A 19,343-nucleotide genomic window follows, 5' to 3' on the forward strand; every position below is an offset into this window, starting at 1 on the left:
AGTTAATTTTTTTAAAAAAATCCAATTCTCACCAAACTGATGTGTACCCATCATATTTTCCTGACTGTCACACTGTGTAATATTGTGAATGCTTGCCTCTCTTTAGATATTTCCCCCTCCTCTTTTCTGAACTGTCTCAAAATCTCACCCTCATTTGTCCATGAAACTACCGTTTCGCCTGCAGCCTTCAAAGTTCTTGAGTGTGTTGATTTGATTTTATTGTCACCTGTACCGAAGTATAGTGAAAAGCTTTGCTTATGAGTTGTATAGGCATTTCATATTAAGCAAGGATATACAGATCAAAAAGACTTAAAAGAGGCATACAGGTTACAAGCTGAAGTCCCCACCTGCTTCAAGAAGACCACCATCATACCCATACCTAAGAAAGCACATGCAATGTGCTTTGATGACTATTGCCCAGTGACTCTGATCTCAGTAGTCATGAAGTGCTTCGTGAGGCTGGTCATGGCCCACATCAACTCTAGTCTCCCAGCTCACCTTAATCCCGTGTAATTTGCCTACCACTGCAACAGGTTCACAGCAGATGCCATATCCCTAGCCCTGCACTCATCCCTGGAATATCTAGACAACAAAGATACCTATGCCAGACTCCTGCTAATTGACTGCAGCTCTGCCTTTGACACCATTATCTCTTCCTGACTTATCTCAAAACTGTATGACCTTGGCCTCTGCTCTGTCCTCTGCAATTGGATCCTCAGCTTTCTGACCCATAGACAGCAATCAGTGAGGATAGGTAACCGCATCTCCTCCATAATAACACTCAACCCTGGACCCGCCGAGGATTTGTCCTCAGCCCCCTGTGATACCTCCTGTATCACAAGAGGGTAAAGATCACAACTCATCTTTCCCACAACTCCAGTTTTCAATCTTTCCAATCAAGCTTCTGTCCCTGCCACAGCATACCTGGCAACTGTGGCACATTGCAACTTCTTATTCCCCTTTAAATCTTTCCGGAGTTTGACACGTGTTATTTTCCTTCAGTTTATTTCCTCTTTCGCTCAGCTCACTGGAATTCTCCTCGCTTCCATTCCATTCTTAACTATCCACTCATAAGCAGAAAGTCTGCAACAGTGGGTTCTCTTCCCATCCCTCATGTCGTTCTCACCCGTCACCTCAGCACATCTGTCCTAAAATCTTCATGTTGCACATTGTCACCTCTGGTTTCAACTGTTCACACGTACTCCTGGTTAGTTACCTGGCATGTTCCAAATAAGTATTAAGAAGACGTTGCACTTGGACCCCAACAGAAATTCAATACCGTGGACATGTGCTGTAACCCCTAATAGAGAAGCATAACGTTATGTAGGTTGGATTCTGAAATAAAAGCAGAAAATACTGGACATGTTCAGCAAGTCTGGCACATCTGTGGAGAGTGAAATAGAGTTAACGTTTCAAGTTGATGACCTCTTGTGAATCATTTGTGCTTTTTTCCCCTGTTTTCTTGACCTTTTGGCTGATCTCCTTCCTGAGAACAGCAAAAAAAGACACTGATAAAGAAGCACTTCAAAAAAAACTCATTTAGAGAAGCAATTTGGAACACTTTACCAGGTTGGAAGTGGAATATAATAATCCAAATTGACACATCAAAAAGAATTATACACAAATAATTGTCTCCATAGCGTTTACAAGCCATGTATAATTTTATTTTTGACCCATTATTTCGAGTAAACAATAATCCAAACTCAAGGAGAAATCCCAAGTAACCTTGCACAGTAACTTGAGATCAAATAATTTTGTATATTAGGTTTAAAGATTAATATATGCAGTGTTTAATCTTCATTTTGAGATGTAAATACTGTTGGTTGGGTTAAGCATTATAGTTTTTACAGGATATTCATAAATATGTATGTTACGATTATTAGCATTTTGTTTGATCAGTATCAGTGTTTTGTTTTATCAGTATTGGTACTTTGCTCATGTTTTTGCTTTACCACTACACAAAACAGACTGATTTTTATTTTTGGCGTCACAAGTTATCAGGAGTCAGACATACGGAATTTATGTGATTTATTAACAATAATGTGACTACACCAAGTGTGAAGTACGTTGACATTGAAGGGCTGACATCAAAAGCATTATCAGAACCTGGAGCCTCACATTAAACTGACTGTACCCACCTATTAGCATATCGCAGAGTTTGGAACCATGACAGGTATAAAAAGAGTAGACTATAATTTAGCATATGTACGTGCATCTAGATAATGGCATAAAATCTTCAAAGAGGAAGAAAGTGCAGAGTGCATCTTATTTCTCTTTGCTTTGCTAAGAGTTTCTACTTGGGCTTTATTTTACTAAACTAATCAATTGAATATGTTTCATCTAAATTCTACATCACATTAATTAGATGCCTCACTGAAAATATCCTTGAAGTGCATTGCTTTTTTTATTATTTTTCAGTGAGTTGGTGCATATTAAAGCACAATGTTCAGTTTAAAATATAAATAATTGTTGTTTACAGAATTTTACTTAGCAACTCCATATTCAATACAAGTATTTTCCATGTTATGTACTCCAAAATAGCAATCCATTCCTAATAGAGGTGGAGGAGAGTAATCTGGACCCAGACACACTTAGTACAATTCAGCATGACTGCATATGAATGATACAAGTTCATGTTCCTTTCCATTAGGGCTCTAGGGAGTTTCAAACCATCAGACAACCAAAATTTGAAGTTTGTTCCTCAGTAGCTGAACAGGATTCCATCAGGAAGTTTTATGGAATGTTGGTCCTTATTTCAAGAGGGTTGGAGTATTAGAGTAGGGAAATCTTACTGCAACTGTACAAGGTGCTGGTGGGACCACATTTGGTGAGCACTTTTGGTCCCCTTATTTAAGGAAAGATTTCCTTTCATTATAAACAGTTCAGAGAAAGTTCACTAGGATGGTACCAGGTATGGAAGGATTGTCTTATGAAATAGGTTGGAAAAGGTACTTGACATGGTAAATCCTGAGAGTATGTTTTCCCTTGTGGGAGAGTGTAGGACCAGAGGGCATAGCCTCAGAATAAAGGGGTGCTAAATAGGTTCAACTTGCTACTACTGATAATTATTTTGTATTGCAAGTGATGACTCACTCATTGTTCTTGACTGCTTTCACTTCGGTCAGTGATGAGCAAGGAGTAGTCTTTCTGATTGCTTTCTCTCTGCTGCTGCTGTTGCTATTGATAAAGTATTAGCTGTTACAATCATTTGTTATAAGTGTAGTAGTAAAGCATTTGGGGAAGATTTCTCAAACTTGTTCTGTTCAATCATATCAATTTGTCTTTTATGTCAACCGTTGTGTTTCTTTATATTAATTTCAGAATGAAGAACAAACTATGGTATTTTGAATTTGGAACAACAGAAACATTTTCTGCAACTTGCAAGAAGTTAAACGAATTCGTAGAAGTAGAGGTAGGTAACCAGTTTTCCTGTAAATTGGTTGGTTTTTTTTATTTTAAAAAAAACTGTACTTTAGAATTTGGAGGTTAAAACAAAACTAAACATTGAAAAACATGCAGCAGTATTGGTCATCTTCTGGAAGGAGACAGGTTCAAGCCCCACTGTAGAGCTTTCAGATAATATTGTGGAGGGTCTACACCTGAAGTATTAATTTGCTTTTGACAAATGCTGATGAGCTTGCCATGTATTTGATATTTTTTATGGCCAGAAGCTAATGTGTGATTTTCGTTTCAAATCTAGGAAGGGAACCCTGAGCAACTACAGGAAAATCATTCATGCTTTCTCTAATGACCAGGTCTAAGTTCTAAATTTGAACTGAATGAAATTGTATACAAACCTTATGCTATATTTTCTGAAAATATGATTTACTGACGCATGAGAATATCAATAATAATTCTAAGAAATTACTTCCAATTTCCTTCAACTGAAAATCATATTTCACCAGGCCTCCTCCTTAATGTGTACCATCTGGTGCAGGAATGAATATTTGAACCACAGCTGCACTCAGCAAACACTGATGCTGTTCTCTTCAAGTACTCACTCTAGGATCACTGTACATGGTTATAATGCTACAAAGGTGTTAATTCACCTGGAGGAAGAAAGAAGCAGTATTTCAGTTCTTGCTTGCTCAACAATAACCAAACTTTATACAGCATTGTAGTCATTGAGCTGTTATTTGGTAGTATATGGTTTTGAAGAAAATTTCATGTATGTTCGATCTGGTTAATTGTAACAGAACAATTTCTAAATTAGTTGAAGTGGACAGTTCATGTTGGTCAACTGGTCACCATTTCACACCTTCCGCTGGCACATGCTCAATCCTTTTGTGGGCTGCTTTCAGGTACTTCACGCAAATTAGGAACAAAAAACAAAACAGATTAACAGACAAGCATCAAACAGGGTTAGAACCAAAAATAATTCTTATAAAGCAAAGTTAAAGGTACTTAGCATTTGCAGAATGGTTGATCATTTGAATAAAAAATTTGAGGTAAATGGAGGAAATTTAATTGCCATAAAGGAGATGTGACTCCAGCGAGACCAATATTGGGAACTGAATAGCTAAAACTATTCAAGAGGATAAGGCATAAACAAGAGGGAAATGGGCTAGCACTCTAAATAAGGGGCAAGACGTGTACATTAATAAGAGAGGATCTTCGATTGAAGGATCAAGATAATGAATCACTTTGGGTGGAATTAAGAAACATCAAGGGACAACAAATATTGGTTAGAGTTCTTAACAGGCCACCAAACTGTAGAGGTAATGTTGGGCGGCCATGAGAAAGGAAGTTAGAGATGCATGGAATGTGGATAATGGGTGTCTTCAGTTAACACAGATTGAGCATTAATACTATGGAGGATAAATTCCTGGAGTGCCAATGAAATGGGTCTCTGAAGCAGTACATTGAGGTACCAGTGAGGTTAGGCTGTTTTGGGTTTAGTGTTGCACAATGAGAGAGGGCCGACTAATAAACTTGTTGTAAAGGAGTCTTTGGGAAATAGTGACCACAATAATGATCCAGTTGTGCATTATGTTTGAAATTGAATTTTCCCTCTGAAGCTAGTGTTTCAAGTCTAAAGAACAGAACGAAGGTATGAGAGACAAGTTGGCGGTGGTGGATTGGGCAAATATACCAAAAGATTTTATTGGAGACAGCCAAAGGCTAGTATTTAAAGAAATACTACATAGTGTATAATTATATATACATTCCTCAAAGACACAGATGCCAAAAAGGAAAGAAAAATCAATCATGGTTAATGAAGAAAGGTAAAAATTCCATTAGATCAAAGGAGGTGACTTTTCAAAACTTCAACAAAGTGGTAAACCTATGAATTGGGAGCAATTTAGAACTCATCAAAGAGGACTAAGAAAATTATTAAGAAAGGAAGAGAATATGAATGCAATCTAGTGAGGAACATATAAATGTGTACTATAAATGTTGCTTTCAACGTGTGAAAAGGAAAAGGTTAGTGAGGACAAATGTCAACCCATTACCAGGTGGGAAAGAAGCATTCATAATGGAGAACAGTAATATGGCAGAGAACTAAGCAGTTGTTTGACAACTGAAGACAATGCAGAAAATCTCCTAAGAAGTTGTAGGTGACCAAAGGACTGGTGAAACTGAACATCCAAATGAAAATGGTATTGGTAAAGAGTGAGTTCTGGAATGGTTGACTTGAGTAAAGTTTGATGACTGGAGGAGATGAGCTCCATCCAAGTATATTGCAGGATGCAGTTTGAGAGAGAGTACAAGCATTGATCGTTATCTTTCAGATTTCTAAGATTCCAGTGGAGTGAAATATAGAAAATACAATGTCACTATTTAGGAAGGGAGAATGGAGAACTGTTCTGTTAATTTTCAGTAGTTGTGAAATATGTTTGAAGCTACTACAAAAGATATAATGTCTGGATATGTAGAAAAGAATGATCAAACTGGCAGAGCCAACATGGACATATGAAAGGCTTTCATGTTTGACAAGCTAATTGGAGTTTTTTTTTTAAAAGATTAGATTAGATTCCCTATAGTGTGGAAACAGCCTTCAGCCCAACAAGTCCACACCGCCCATTGAAGCATCCCACCCAGACCCATCCCCCTATAACCCACACACTCCTGAACACTACGGGCAATTTATATTCCTAATAACAAAGCTGAAAGTGAACCAGTGGATGTGGTGTATTTGGATTCTCAGAAGCTTTGATAAAATTTCACATGGGAAGTTATAAGTAAAATTAGAGAGCGTGGGATCAGGCAAATATTCTAGTATATTTTGAAAATTGATGAGACACAAAGTAGAGAGTAAGAATAGAAGGATCATTCTTAGGATGGTACAGGTGGAGTATCTCAAAGTTCAGTAATTTGCCCCCGTTTGTTCACAGTCGACAAAATGATTTGTATATAGGAACCAGATATTATTATTCCACATTTGTTGTTGATGCCAAACTGGATGGGAGTAAAAGTTGATAGTAGAATGCTCACGGGCTTCGGGAAGACTTGGGTAAGTTGAGTGGATAGGCTAGAATATGGGCGATGTCAATAAATATGAAGTTATTCACTTTGTCACAAGAAAAAGTGAAAGAATATTTCTTTGGCGGTGGAAGTTTAGGAAATGTGGACATCCACGTGGGTCTGAGTATCTTTGTCCATGAGTTCCTAATACTGGAGTATAGTGTCCAGTGTTGGTCCCCTTATTTAGGGAGGGACATACTAAGCATAGACAAATTGCAGCAGAGATTCACCAGATTAATCGCTAGAATGTCAGAATTGTTTTATGAGTGGAGATTGAGGAAACTGGGACTGGATTCTCTAGAATTTCACAGTATGAAGGGCAACCTCATTGAAATTTATGAAGATTGTGCAGGGCGTGAGAGAGTGGATGTGCATGAGATGTTAGCCCTGACTGAGGAGTATAAAACTAGGGAGCGTGATCACAGGATAAGAAGTGGGATGTGGAAGAATTTGTTCACTCAGAAGGGAGTGAATCTTTGAAACTCTACCTGAAAGACATTTGGAAGCTTAATCTTTGACCACGTTCAAGTCATAAATTGACAGAGGCTAATAACATCAAATGAAACGGAGATAGTGCAAGAAAGTGACGTTGAGGTAGATGTAAAGCATGATCTAATTGAATGTCTGAGCAGACTTGCTGGGCTGAATGACCTCTTCCCATTGCAGTGTTCCTTTGTAGTTATAAATAAGTTTCACTGCAAATTGCCTCTTGCCCCAGTTCCAGAAAATCCACAGAGTGTTTTAGCTAGGGAAGGAACCAGTTCCTCTCTCGGATTTGCATTACCACTTAGTTAAAGGCTTATATTGGATGTCTTTCAGACAGCATCCAGGCAATTGCGGTAAGCATATATAATCTGCCTGTTCAAAGACGTTATGACACAACTCTAGAGCAGATAGGACTTGAAGCCAGGCCTTCTGCCTTAAAGTCAGTGGCATGGCCACTGCACCACAAGAGTCCTAAAAGGCTCAAATTGGAAACCCTCATAATTGCTTGTTGCAGATGGGTAATTCCAGATATTTGGCTTGATTTAGAGTTAATGAAATAAGAAAAATGGCTTTCCAAGCAGAGATATTGAAGGACAAAACAATGATTTCTACTTTCCTAGTCTGTTCAGTTCTCAACTTCTAGAATACGAGTCTGCTCAGCTTTAGAATTACCAATTGAGACAGCAGTGCCATAATCTTGAGATTTTGCCTCTGCTCAGTACAAATCCAGATTTACCTGTTGCTATGGGAGTAGTGCAACAATGACCCTCAACTCTGCTTAATTTCAAATAAAATATCTAGCCAGCATTCCCACATGAGGATTGGAAGTGTCGTTTCTCAGTGATAGGCATTTAGTGGCTGATTGAGAGACTAGGTTTTCGTCAGCAGTCAGTGGGATCCAGCACTGCCCGCCCTGACCGCCCCCCACCCCCGCTCCCCCTGCCCTCCAAAATCCAACCTTTGTTTTTGACCTCCATCCCCCCACTCCCCCTTGTTCCCATTCCCCACAACTCCCAAAACACTCTCCAATGTCTTGTGCAACCTGTGGATCCCAGGGGTGCTCTTACAGCAGCAGCCACAGCTGCTTTCATGTAGAAACTGAGTGCTGGCCTCTGATTGGCCAGCAGCTGTCAGAATTCAAGACCTCTGCCCCAGGTACATATCTCCAATGGCTTTGCCAGCTGCCTAATTGTCATGTGGTCCTGCAGACTATCCCTGGAAGAGGCAGTGTGAGCCTGTCACCACCTCTCCAGTCAGCTGATCAGGCGCCTAATATCCCCGACAAGATCCCATCACTGATCCCTGCTCAGTGATCAAACTCTGCTCAGATCTGAAACTGTGCAGTGCTCGAATGAGAACAGTAGTTGGCTTGCTTTTGCCTTCTCCTCTCACAATCCATTCCCCCTCCCCCACCCCCGCACCACCACCAGCAGTCAAATAACTCTCAGCAAACATTGTCTAGACCCACAGATGAAAAATTACCTCTGTGATTTGGAGCGTGCACAGCCCTGTGGAATTGTGACCTCAGAGAAGTTAATGCCTGTTGGCAGAGAGGACAGAGTAAAGATTGTCAGAAAAATGAGAAAGAAAAAGGCGGTTATTGTGATCAAACAGCGTGGCTCTTGTTAACGTCTTCCCAGCTGCAATCTACTATCTTCTTCGCCAGCTGTTATTGCAGCCATTTGGAGGCATTAGTTTCTACTCAATTGGCTGCACTGTGTGATACAATGAAATTGGCCAAGAAAATAAAAAGTACAAAATAGAGGCTTTTAAAAATAAACCACCCTCAGTGGTCTAAGTCAGTAAACGCAGCACGCACTTCAGTCTAAACCTAAAAGACCACAAGATCCCAGGTCTGCCTCTGGGGTGAGTGCTGCATTAACCAATTTATTTCTGTGGCATTGCTTAGAAGGCTCAGAGCACAAAAAAATGCTTTAAGAGCAGCATCAGCTACAATATTGCTGTTTAATACTAGGGAGGAAACAGGCTTGGCTTTGCCAGACTTTGTTTTCACTGGTGCCTTAATTTCTAGCGACAGAAAAAAAATCTCAAAATGACTTCAACTGCCAAATTTGGAGTATCCAGTGAAAATCTCTGTTAACAGTTTCGAAATTGTATGGCTTACACTTGGTTTTGCTATTGCCCATGCTTGAACGTGGGCTGAACTAAGATGTTTTTCCACAGTATAAAACTGAGAAGGCTGAGAGAGGACCTAGTTGAGGTGTATAAGACTATGAAGAGTATGGACAGGGTGGATAGAAAGCAGCAGTTTTCCTTAGTTAAGGGTCAGTATTGGGCGCATTTTGGTCACCTCCCTAATTGTCCATGGGCCAAGTGCTGGATAGTGGGACTAGTGTAGATTTAATGTAGTTTTAGTCAGTGCAGACTCAATTGGCCAAAGGGCCTCTCCTGTACTTTCTGATGGATAATTCAAAATTCTGATTTAAAATAATAATTGGCTCGGCTCTCTGTCCTCTCACCACCAGCCCATAAGATGTAAGATCAGAAGTGGGCCATTCAGCCCATTTGAGCCTGCTGTGCCTTTCAGTAAGATTGTGACTGATCTAATAATCTCCAATTTCACTTTCCTCATAACCCTTAATTGCTCTACTGATGGACTAGATTTTCAATCTGCCTTTTAATATACTAAACACTGGGCTTCTGTAGCCCTCCACAGTAAAGATTTATTGCCCATTCAGAGAAATATTCCTCCTCATCTCTGTTGTGAAGTGACGACCCCATATTCTGAGATTATACCCTTTGGCCCTAGATTCTACCACAATGTGTCCACATCTCGAGTCCCCTAAGAATCTTGTACGCTACAAAAAGGACCCCACAAAGGCTTTACAAATATTTTTCAGAAGGGCATTGTTCTTATTTTGCAATTTGTATGCACTGTACTCTAAACCTGAAAAGCCACTAGATCCCATTGTGTCGTTGTTGTCAGTCGATTATTTATTCCTGAGACATTACTGCAGGGGCTCCTCAGAGTAAACGCCCTAGACCCAGCCATCTTCAACAGCTTCATCAAAGACCTACGCTCCATCATGAATTCCTAAATTGGGAGGTTCACTGATGTTTGCACAATGCTCAATAACATTCACAACTCCGTAGTTACGTTAGTGGTCTGTGTAAAAAATATGGCAAGATTTGGACAATGTCCAGGCCTGGGTTCATCAGTGAAATGTAACATTCACATTACATCAATTGCCAGGCAAGGACTATTTCCAGTAAGAGAGAATCTCATCATTGCCCCTTGATGTTCAATTGCATTACCATTTCTGAATCCCTTATTATTGACATGCTGGTCATCACCATTGACTCTGGAACAGTTCCTGCAGATTAGAGGGTGGCTAATGTCATCCCATTATTCAAAAAGGGAGGTAGAGAGAAAACAGAGAAATATAGATTTGAGCCTAACATTGTAGTGGGGAAAATTCTCAAATCCATTGTCAAAGTTTTTATAACAGAGCATTTAAGGTCAGACAGTGTCTGCATGGATTTATGAAGGGGAAATCATGCTTGACAAATCTGTTGGAATTCTGTGAAGATGTAACTAGTAGAGTTGACAAAGAGAAGCCAGTTGATGTAGAATATTTGGACTTTCAGAAAATATTTGACAAGTTGCACATAAGTGATTAATGTGCAAATGTGAAAGTACGTGGGATTGGATATTGGTATTGAGATGGATGGGAAACTGGTTGGCAGAGAGGAAACCAAGAGTAGGAATTAATGGGTCCTTTTCAAATTGGCAGGCAGTAACTCGTGGGCTGCTACAGGAATTGGTGCTGGGGCCCCAGCTATTCAGTGTATATTAATTATTTGGATGAGGGAACAAAGTGTAAATTCTCCAAGTTTGCTGATGATACCAAGTTGGATGGAGAGTGGGCTGTGATGAGGATGCAGTGATCCTTCAGTGTGATCTGGACAGGTTGGGTAAGTGGGCAAATCAATGGCCTACACAGTATGATTGGGATAAATGTGAGGTTATTCACTTTGGAAGCAAAAACAAGAAGGCAGATTACTTCAGAGACAGTAGGAACTGCAGATGCTGAAGAAGGGTCTAGGTCCGAAACGTTAGCTTTCCTGCTCCTCTGATGCAGCTGGGCCTGCTGTGTTCATCCAGCTTTACACCTTGTTATGTTAAGGCAGATTACTACCTGAATAGCTGTAAACCTGGGAGAGGGAAGTGTGCAGCAGGACCTGGCTGTCCTTGTGTACCAGTCAATGAAGGTAAGCAGGTACAGCAGGCAGTAAAGAAGGCAAATGGTATGTCGGCCTTCATTGCAAGAGATTTTGATTACAGGAACAGGGTTGAATTGTTGCAATTGTACAGAGCCTTGGTGACTGACCTGTGTGCAATTTTGATATCCTTTTCCGAGGAAGGATGCTCTTGCTGTCGGGAGTGCAGCAAAGATTTACCAGGCTGATTCCTGGGATGGCAGCACTGACGTATGAGAAGAGATTGACTAGGTTGGAATTGTTTTCACTGGAGTTCAGATGAATGAGGGGCAATCTCATAGAGACTTATAAAATTCTAACAGGGCTGAGCAGAGTAAATGCAGGCAGATGGTGTGTCCAGAACCAGGGATCACAGTCAGAGGATTCAGAGTAGACCATTTAGTTCAGACATGAGGAGGCAGTCTTCACCCAAAGAGTGGTGAACCTGTGGAATTAATTACACAGGAAGTAGTCAATGTCAAAACATTGAACGTATTTAAGCGGTGGCTAGATATAGCACTTGGGGTGAATGGGATCAAAGGTTATGGGGAGAAAGCAGAATTTGGCTATTGGGTTGGACGATCAGCCATGATCATGAAGAATGGTGGAGCAGGTTCGGAGGGCCGAATGGCCACCGCCTGCTCCTATTTTCTATGTTTCTATGGAAATGAACTGGACCAGCCAGCTCAAGGGGCTGATTGGCCTATTCCGGTTACTTTTTTCTTGCTTAAATAAATACTGTGGTTATGACAGTAAATCAAAATCTAGGGAGTCTGCCATAAGTAATTCTGCCCAGTGCCTTTCCTCCATCTGCAAGGCACAAGTCAAGGGTGTGTTGCAATACCGTTGGATAGGTTCAGCTCCAACAGAACTTAAGAATCTTGACATCACCGAGGATAAAGCAGCCCACCTGATTGGCACCCTGCATACCACCCCCGACATTCACTACCTTCTCCAAAGATATGCAGAGGCAGCAGTGTCCCAAGGTGCACTGCAGTAACTCACCAAGCCTCCTTGACAGCATCTTCCAAATCCATGATCCTCTACCACCTAAAAGGACAACTATAGTAGATACGTGGGAACACTGACATGTAAGATTTCCCCTGCCATCCACATATCATCCTGACTGGTAATTAGATGGTCAGCCATTCACTGACACTAGGTCAAAATCCAGGAGCTCCCTTCCTAACAGTACTGCCAAAGGTCCTACACCCTAAGGACTGCAGCAGTTGAAAAAGCCAGTTCACCGTCACCTTTTCCAGAGCAACTGGGGAGTGACAGTAAATGCTGGCCCATCCACTGTTGTCCACATCCGTAATAATTTTTATGAAAGTGATGTAAAGGCAATTGTGGGACCCAGTCGGCAATCAGTAACAAACAAAGCTCCTGTCATTTTGTCCCAACAATGTTCTTCAGTCCCAAGTTTAAAAGTAGGCTTCCTTCCTCAGCAGTGTGATGCTGTAGTTCACATTTTAGCCATACTTTGACCTCTCTGAATACTCTTACACCTGGCCCACAAAGGAATGTCATCCCAGAACACACACTTCCTCTAATCAAATGTTACACGCGATCTTCAATGTTTCATTTGAACAAAACATCTACCCTTGTTGCATTGGTAAAACGCTAGTCTATATGTTTTTTGTGGTGTGAACGATGCAATACAGACCAGAAAATTCCATCCTTTATTCTCAGTGATTGGTTTCATACTTCCATTTGTTTCAATAATTTGACAAATTAAATGCGTTCAACTTACTTAAAATTCCAGCTGATTTGAAGATAAGTAATTCTTCAATCTCAATTAACCATACTTTAAATAGTATTCTTCACTAGAATTGCTACAGTTGGAATCACAAATCTTACTTAATTCCCGCCTGTTATGTGGACATCTTCTGTCTATTCATGACATTTATTGTATGTAATAAACAACATATGCCAACCAGTGCCAAGTCATCATAAATGTAGAACTTACAGCGCAACCATTTAGTAAAAGCATTCCTAATGAATGACTTTCACCCATTCATCACACAGATCCACTTCTGGCAGCTTGCCAGTTGCTATAAACTCTGTCATCTGTTTCCATTTCTGTCTGGATTCAGGACTGGAGTAAAGCAATGAAAAATAGTTTTTTTTCCCCATTCCCTGTAGCTCCATATATAATTGTTTTGACCTCGGTTAGAAAGCAGCTGGAAGGAGAGAGCTCCCCTGAACAGAAGCCAGGGTGTACAGAGTAAACACTGTGATTGAAATGTTTTTTGAGACATTTTTTTCCAGAGAGACCTGCTTGACAGATCTATTGCTATAATCTGCCTGTTATTCAAATTAAAAGACTTTCTTTCCATACGTGGAAGAGACCACTTGCAAAGGGTAGTTAATTCTATGTCAGTCAATACCTTTAAAGAGGAACTAGATTAGGACATTCGAAGATGGTGATTGATGGTTAAAGGGATCGATTTGGTTTTCATGGCATCTAAAAAGAGATTAGAGACATTAGGTGGGTTAGGGCCGTTCATGGGCAGCACGGTAGCTCAGTGGTTAGCACTGCAGCCTCACAGCACCAGGGACCCAGGTTCAATTCTAGCATCGGGTGACTGTCTGTGTGGAGTTTGCACATTCTCCCCATGTCTGTGTGAGATTCCTCCGGGTACTCCGGTTTTCTCCCACAGTCCAAAGATGTGCAGACTAGGTGGATTGGCAGTGCCAAATTGCCCGTAGTGTTCAGGGTTGTGTGGGTTATGGGGGATGGGTCTGGGTGGAATGTTCCAATGGTCAGTGTGGACTTGTGGGGCTGAAGGGCCTGTTTCCACACTGTAGGGGTTCTAATCAGTATGATCGTCATCCTTGGACAAGAGAATAAGTGGTTTTATTGTACCTTTTCTCATATCTTTTATGTTGTAGGCATAACGTTCTTTTAAATATTTTGCATTTTATGTCTAATTTTCAAGGAAGACCAATTTTGAAAATTCTCACCCTGAGTATACAACTTCCTTATCATGACATTACAGTAGTGTTTTCAGACAAGGTAATGAGAAAAGAGTTTTTCTTGTCCCAGTTTAGAGTAGAAAATCTGATCAGCTTGCAACGTTGAGAAACTGAAGTGGAAGCATAAGTGGGCCAATTGAGTATCATGATCAGATTCAACATTGATCTCCGCTTGCTTCAGTTATTTGCCAATATTTGCAGTCTCGACTGAAACAACGTAAGCAATCACTTTGACAAGGTACTTTGAGTGATCTATGCTGTGGAATCTTTTTCCATCAAAAGATCAATAACTTTTTTGAGACTGGATTGAAACAAAAACAATATTGTCAGATTTTGTGTCTGTCCAGTGCTAATCCCACATGACATCAGGCTTTCAGATGAGCAGTGCTGGATTTATGCACTTTATCATGGTACATGATTATTAGCATCTGTTGGTGTTGTAAAAATATTAATTTCACAATGCACATGTTTTAGGAGTTGAATTATTAAGTAATGAAATGGAAAATACTTGGATTTGAGAAACCTGTGAAAAGCTAAACAATAATTAACATTCAAAGGATAGATGATATTTAATTAAATGGGTTAAAGCTAGAGGTGTGAAAGCGACCTATAGACGGTGCATAAAAGCAAAGTATTTCAGATTATGGAAATCTGAAAGAACAATAGAAAGTGCTAGAAAAACCGAACAGCCTTGTGGCAGCATCTGTGAAGAGAAACATTTACTGTTTCTTCAGAACAATCAAAATGCTAACTTTGTTTCTCTTCCCCCTCCCAGAAGCTGTTAGACCCTGCTGATTTTCTCTAGCATTTTCTATTGTTGTAGCAAATATGTAGTCCTCTCTCAGCTTCTGACTGAAGCTAATAAGTCTGTGAGGTTAAAATTGACCCCAATAGAGGCATAAGTTATTAACACATTTTTCCCAGGTAGAAGAAGGATTATAATACAGCTGGTAAATGAAGAGAGTTTTAAAAAGTATCCATATGCTTTATAGATCAAAGCCAGGTTTGCAACTAGAAAGTAATTAATTGAACTTCTTACCTAGGATATGGATATGCCTTGGGGATGGTTTGATGCATATTTTTAAAATTGCTTTGAGTTTACTTGCATGGTTTCTCACAGACATGTCATGGGAGCAAACTTGGAAAAAGAGAATGTTAAATAAAAACCAAAAGAACTGTCGATGCTGTAAATCAGAAACAAACACAAAAATTACTGGAAAAGCTCAGCAGGCCTGGCAGCGTCTGTGAAGAGAAATCAGAATTCAAGTTTTGGGTCCAGTGACCTGAGGAAGGGTCTCTGGACCGTGTCCATTTCTGTATTTGTTAGCAAGAGAACGTTGCCAGGAGCTGTAGACCACAGTACAAGAAGATTACCAAACCATGTTTGAGCTGTGGTGTCACAGTTACGGTGTGTTTAAAGAGAGAACAAAGTTCGTCTGATTAAATAGTAGTGGGAGGGCCTCAAGAAATTTCATAACTCAGACAATAGCCGTAACAGTAATGAGTATAATAGTGAATTCCTGAGAGCTGCAGCACATTGTTTTTGTCTCAGGAGAAGTGAAAGAACCTTCATGATCCTGTAAAGGATGAGGAAATTCTTGAAGAGCATGTAGGGCACTTTTGGACCAAAGCAATAATGATGTAAAAAATAGAGTTGTCAGTAATGATGGCTTTATTTAGTTCTTGTACAATAAAATGTTTTGTTCAAAATATGCAAGCTTACGGGGTAACTCCTTATTTTAATAATTGGAATTTTTAATTTCTTATGTCAATGGCATCTCTCAAAATCATAATGCTGTTCTTTTAGCCAGGAGATGAAGTAAGTTGGCTAGGGTTGAATTGAAGCATTTAATGCTAAATTTACTTTAAGAATTGGCCATTGATGGATGGCCAAGGAGGGATTTGCCAAACAGCTCAGTTAAGTGTGAGTAAGTAGTACTTATCACTGAGAATTTAGAGAGCATTGTTGGCAGTAAGGTTGTGCTCTGACCAAAATGCACCAAGTCTCAGTTTTGATTAGTACAAATTCCTATCTGAGATTTTTTCAAATAGTTGGACAAAATTATCTTACCATGACTTTAAATATCTTGCACTTGTATTGAAATAAAGTAATTGCAGTTCATATTAATTCTACCAGTGATTAACCTGCTTAACTCTGCTTGAAACTTAATTGTTCCCTTGCTTAAATTCTTGCCTTGGATATTTATGTATTTACATTGTACCCTTATACTTATCTACACATTGCCATTAACATTCTATTGCAGTACTTGTTTATGTTGAAAGTATATATCACTGAGGTTTGATTCCCCATTCCTTAGCAAAAATCTTAGTTGGTACACCATTGTAGGGGGCATTTCTGTCCTATTTAGCCTATCACATCAATTATTTGTGGTGCTTGTTAAAGCTGCCACTGATATAGCAGTGTTCATGATCATTTTTAAACTGCTACCAAGACTCTTGTTATAGTTCAACTTAATAACTGGGCAATTGTGCCCACAGTACCTAAAGTCTGTATCAAACCTCATTCCCATCCCAGGCCCCAAGAAGACTTTCCACGTCAAGCAGATGTTCACCTGCACATCTGCTTATGCGGTATACTGCATCCACTGTTCCCGTTGTGGCCTCCTCTACATTGGGGAAACCAAGTGGAGGCTTGGGGACCGCTTTACAGAGCACCTACGCTCAGTTCGCACTAAACAACTGCACCTCCCAGTTGCGAGCCATTTCAACTCCCCCTCCCATTCTTCAGATGACATGTCCATCCTGGGCTTCCTGCAGTGCCACAACGATGCCACCTGAAGGTTGCAGGAACAGCAACTCATATTCTGCTTGGGAACCCTGCGGCCCAATGGTATTAATGTGGACTTCACAAGCTTCAAAATCTCCCCTCCAGCTTCTGCATCCCAAAACCAGCCCAGCTCATCCCCACCTCTCTTCCTTCCCACCTATCCCCTCCCCCACCTCAAGCCCCACCCCCATCTCCTACCTAACTAACTTCATCCTGCCCCATTCACCTGTCCGCCGTCCCTGGACTGACCTATCTCCTCCCTACCTCCCCATCTACACTCATCTTTACTGGCTCCACCCCCGCCTCTTTGACCTGTCTGTCTCCTCTCCACCTATCTTCTCCTCTATCCATCTTGTATCTGCCTCCCCCTCTCTCCCTATTTATTTCAGAACCCCTCCCCCATTTCTGAAGAAGCATCTGGGCTCAAAACGTCAGCTTTCTGCTCTTCTGCTTGGCCTGCTGTCTTCATCCAGCTCTACACCTTGTTAGCTCAGATTCTCCAGCATCTGCACTTTGCAGTTCCTACTATCTCTGACAGAACTTTCATTTGCTTTTGATCCTGCCTCCTTCTCTTCATTTATCCCTGTTATCACAGTACATTTTTGATGTGGTAGTTTCACAGGAACAGAATGAAAGTGCTAACAGTTCACACATGCATACACATACACACGGACATGCATTATTTAGGGATATCATTAAGAACTTTTGTCAGACTTATCAACGTCGATCTTAAGCAGCAACGCAGGAGAACATACATGTAAACAATCTGTAGAAAAATGAGGAAAAGGATTATGGATTTTCTTTGCTGCAGTGCCCTCTAAACACAGTGGTTCTTCGAAAGCAGGATGAAAACTGCCCATGATGCATCTTATCCTTGAAATTCTCAGAAATTCTGTGCAGCAGAAAATTAGCCCAGGTCCCAAAAGGAGAAACAGTCCAATATCAGGGACAACCTCTCACCGGCATCACCAACAGTAAGTGGTCAAATCAATGTCAAAATTGTACTGAAGGAGGTTTCAAAGTCTGATCAAATAATTCATTGGTGAATTTGCAAGTGGTAGATTTGAGGGGAACAAACTGGTAATTGAATGTTATTTTTCCCCCTACACTTGTTTTTTTTATTGATTATATGTAGTCAAAAGCGTCAATCAAATGTCTTATTTTGGTGAGCTGACATATTGGTGGTTATGCCACCCAAGTTAATGACTTTGTTTCAGCTATGTTATTTTACATGTGTCACAGTACTGATACACACTTGATGTAAAGTGGCCACAGTCCTACCAGATCGTAGGGCTGCTCTCTTAATTGAGAGAGACAGAGACAGAGACAGAGACAGAGATGACTGGTGGTGGTTTAACCTGAGGGTCGTCATGCATCAGGCAAAGGGAGAGGTTGAGAAGGAGGATACTTCATGGTAACTTCAGCCAGTGCCGGAAACAAATCCACAGCAATCAAGGCACCTAATTCACAAACTGCACCAAATACATGACTCTTGATTCACACTAGGTACAAAGGTCAGAAGTCTCATGACATTAGGTAATAGTCCAACAGGTTTATTTGGAATCTTACAAACTTTCGGAGCACAGCCCCTTTGTCGGGTGCAGTGAGAGTGCAGTGCACACAGACACAAAGTTTATCGGCAGAGAGATCAAAATATCATAGAACTGGTGCAAGTGGAGTGTCAGATGATAAATCTCTGCAGGTGACCAATAGTGTTAGACGGGATGTAGAGTGTTTATTAAGTCAATGTAAGTGCAGTGCTGCCTTAACAATCAGGCAAAATTATGGGAATATACAAAAGGTGACATCTCAGGTCAGACGTTGAATTGTATGGCTTTGAGCAGAACCTGAGTTTTAACCTGCAATCAAGCTCGTTTTATCCCAAAAGCTGGAATTTATAGATTGCACAGTGTGTGTTTTCGCACAAAATAGAATGTATCTGCAAATAAACAAACATCTTGGATGAAATGATTCATTCCATCGGGGGGGGGGGGGGGGGGGGGGGGTGTGTGTGTGTGTGCTCGCGCGTGCACGCACACTGACACTTCACACACCAGCTGTACAATCTTTTGCCGATAAACTCTGTGTCTCTATTCCCTGCTGTCTCACTGCACCTGACAAAGAGGCTGTGCTCCGAACGCTTGTGTGATTCCAAATAAACCTGTTGGACTTTAACCTGGTGTATTGTGACTTCTGACTTCTTCCACCCCAATCCAACACTGGCACCTCCACATTACACCAGATCAAGACGCTCAAAGTACACTGCATTATCAAACCCTTGATGCATATTGGCTACAAGACCCCAAATGCAGAGTACATTCAAGTCTTCAGAAACACATCAATTGCAGGGTGAACAGTTGACTCTGATGGCGAAATCCCATTCACATGCTCGGAAACAAAAATT

The 19,343-nt window shown here is 40.6% G+C and overlaps 1 protein-coding gene across 9 annotated transcripts in view; it reads left to right on the forward strand.

Moving 5' to 3' along the window:
• The window catches only part of LOC125454004 (diacylglycerol kinase beta), a 505,848-nt gene that overhangs the window by 418,756 nt on the left and 67,749 nt on the right, over positions 1 to 19,343 (forward strand). For all 9 annotated transcript variants that reach the window (XM_059647135.1, XM_048534235.2, XM_048534238.1 and 6 more), the window contains one exon: positions 3,322 to 3,412. In XM_059647135.1, the coding sequence (XP_059503118.1) occupies positions 3,322 to 3,412 (91 nt within the window). The remainder of the gene's footprint in view (positions 1 to 3,321; positions 3,413 to 19,343) is intronic.

The sequence above is a fragment of the Stegostoma tigrinum genome, chromosome 7 (assembly GCF_030684315.1).
Source record: "Stegostoma tigrinum isolate sSteTig4 chromosome 7, sSteTig4.hap1, whole genome shotgun sequence".
In the NCBI taxonomy this organism is placed as follows: domain Eukaryota; kingdom Metazoa; phylum Chordata; class Chondrichthyes; order Orectolobiformes; family Stegostomatidae; genus Stegostoma; species Stegostoma tigrinum.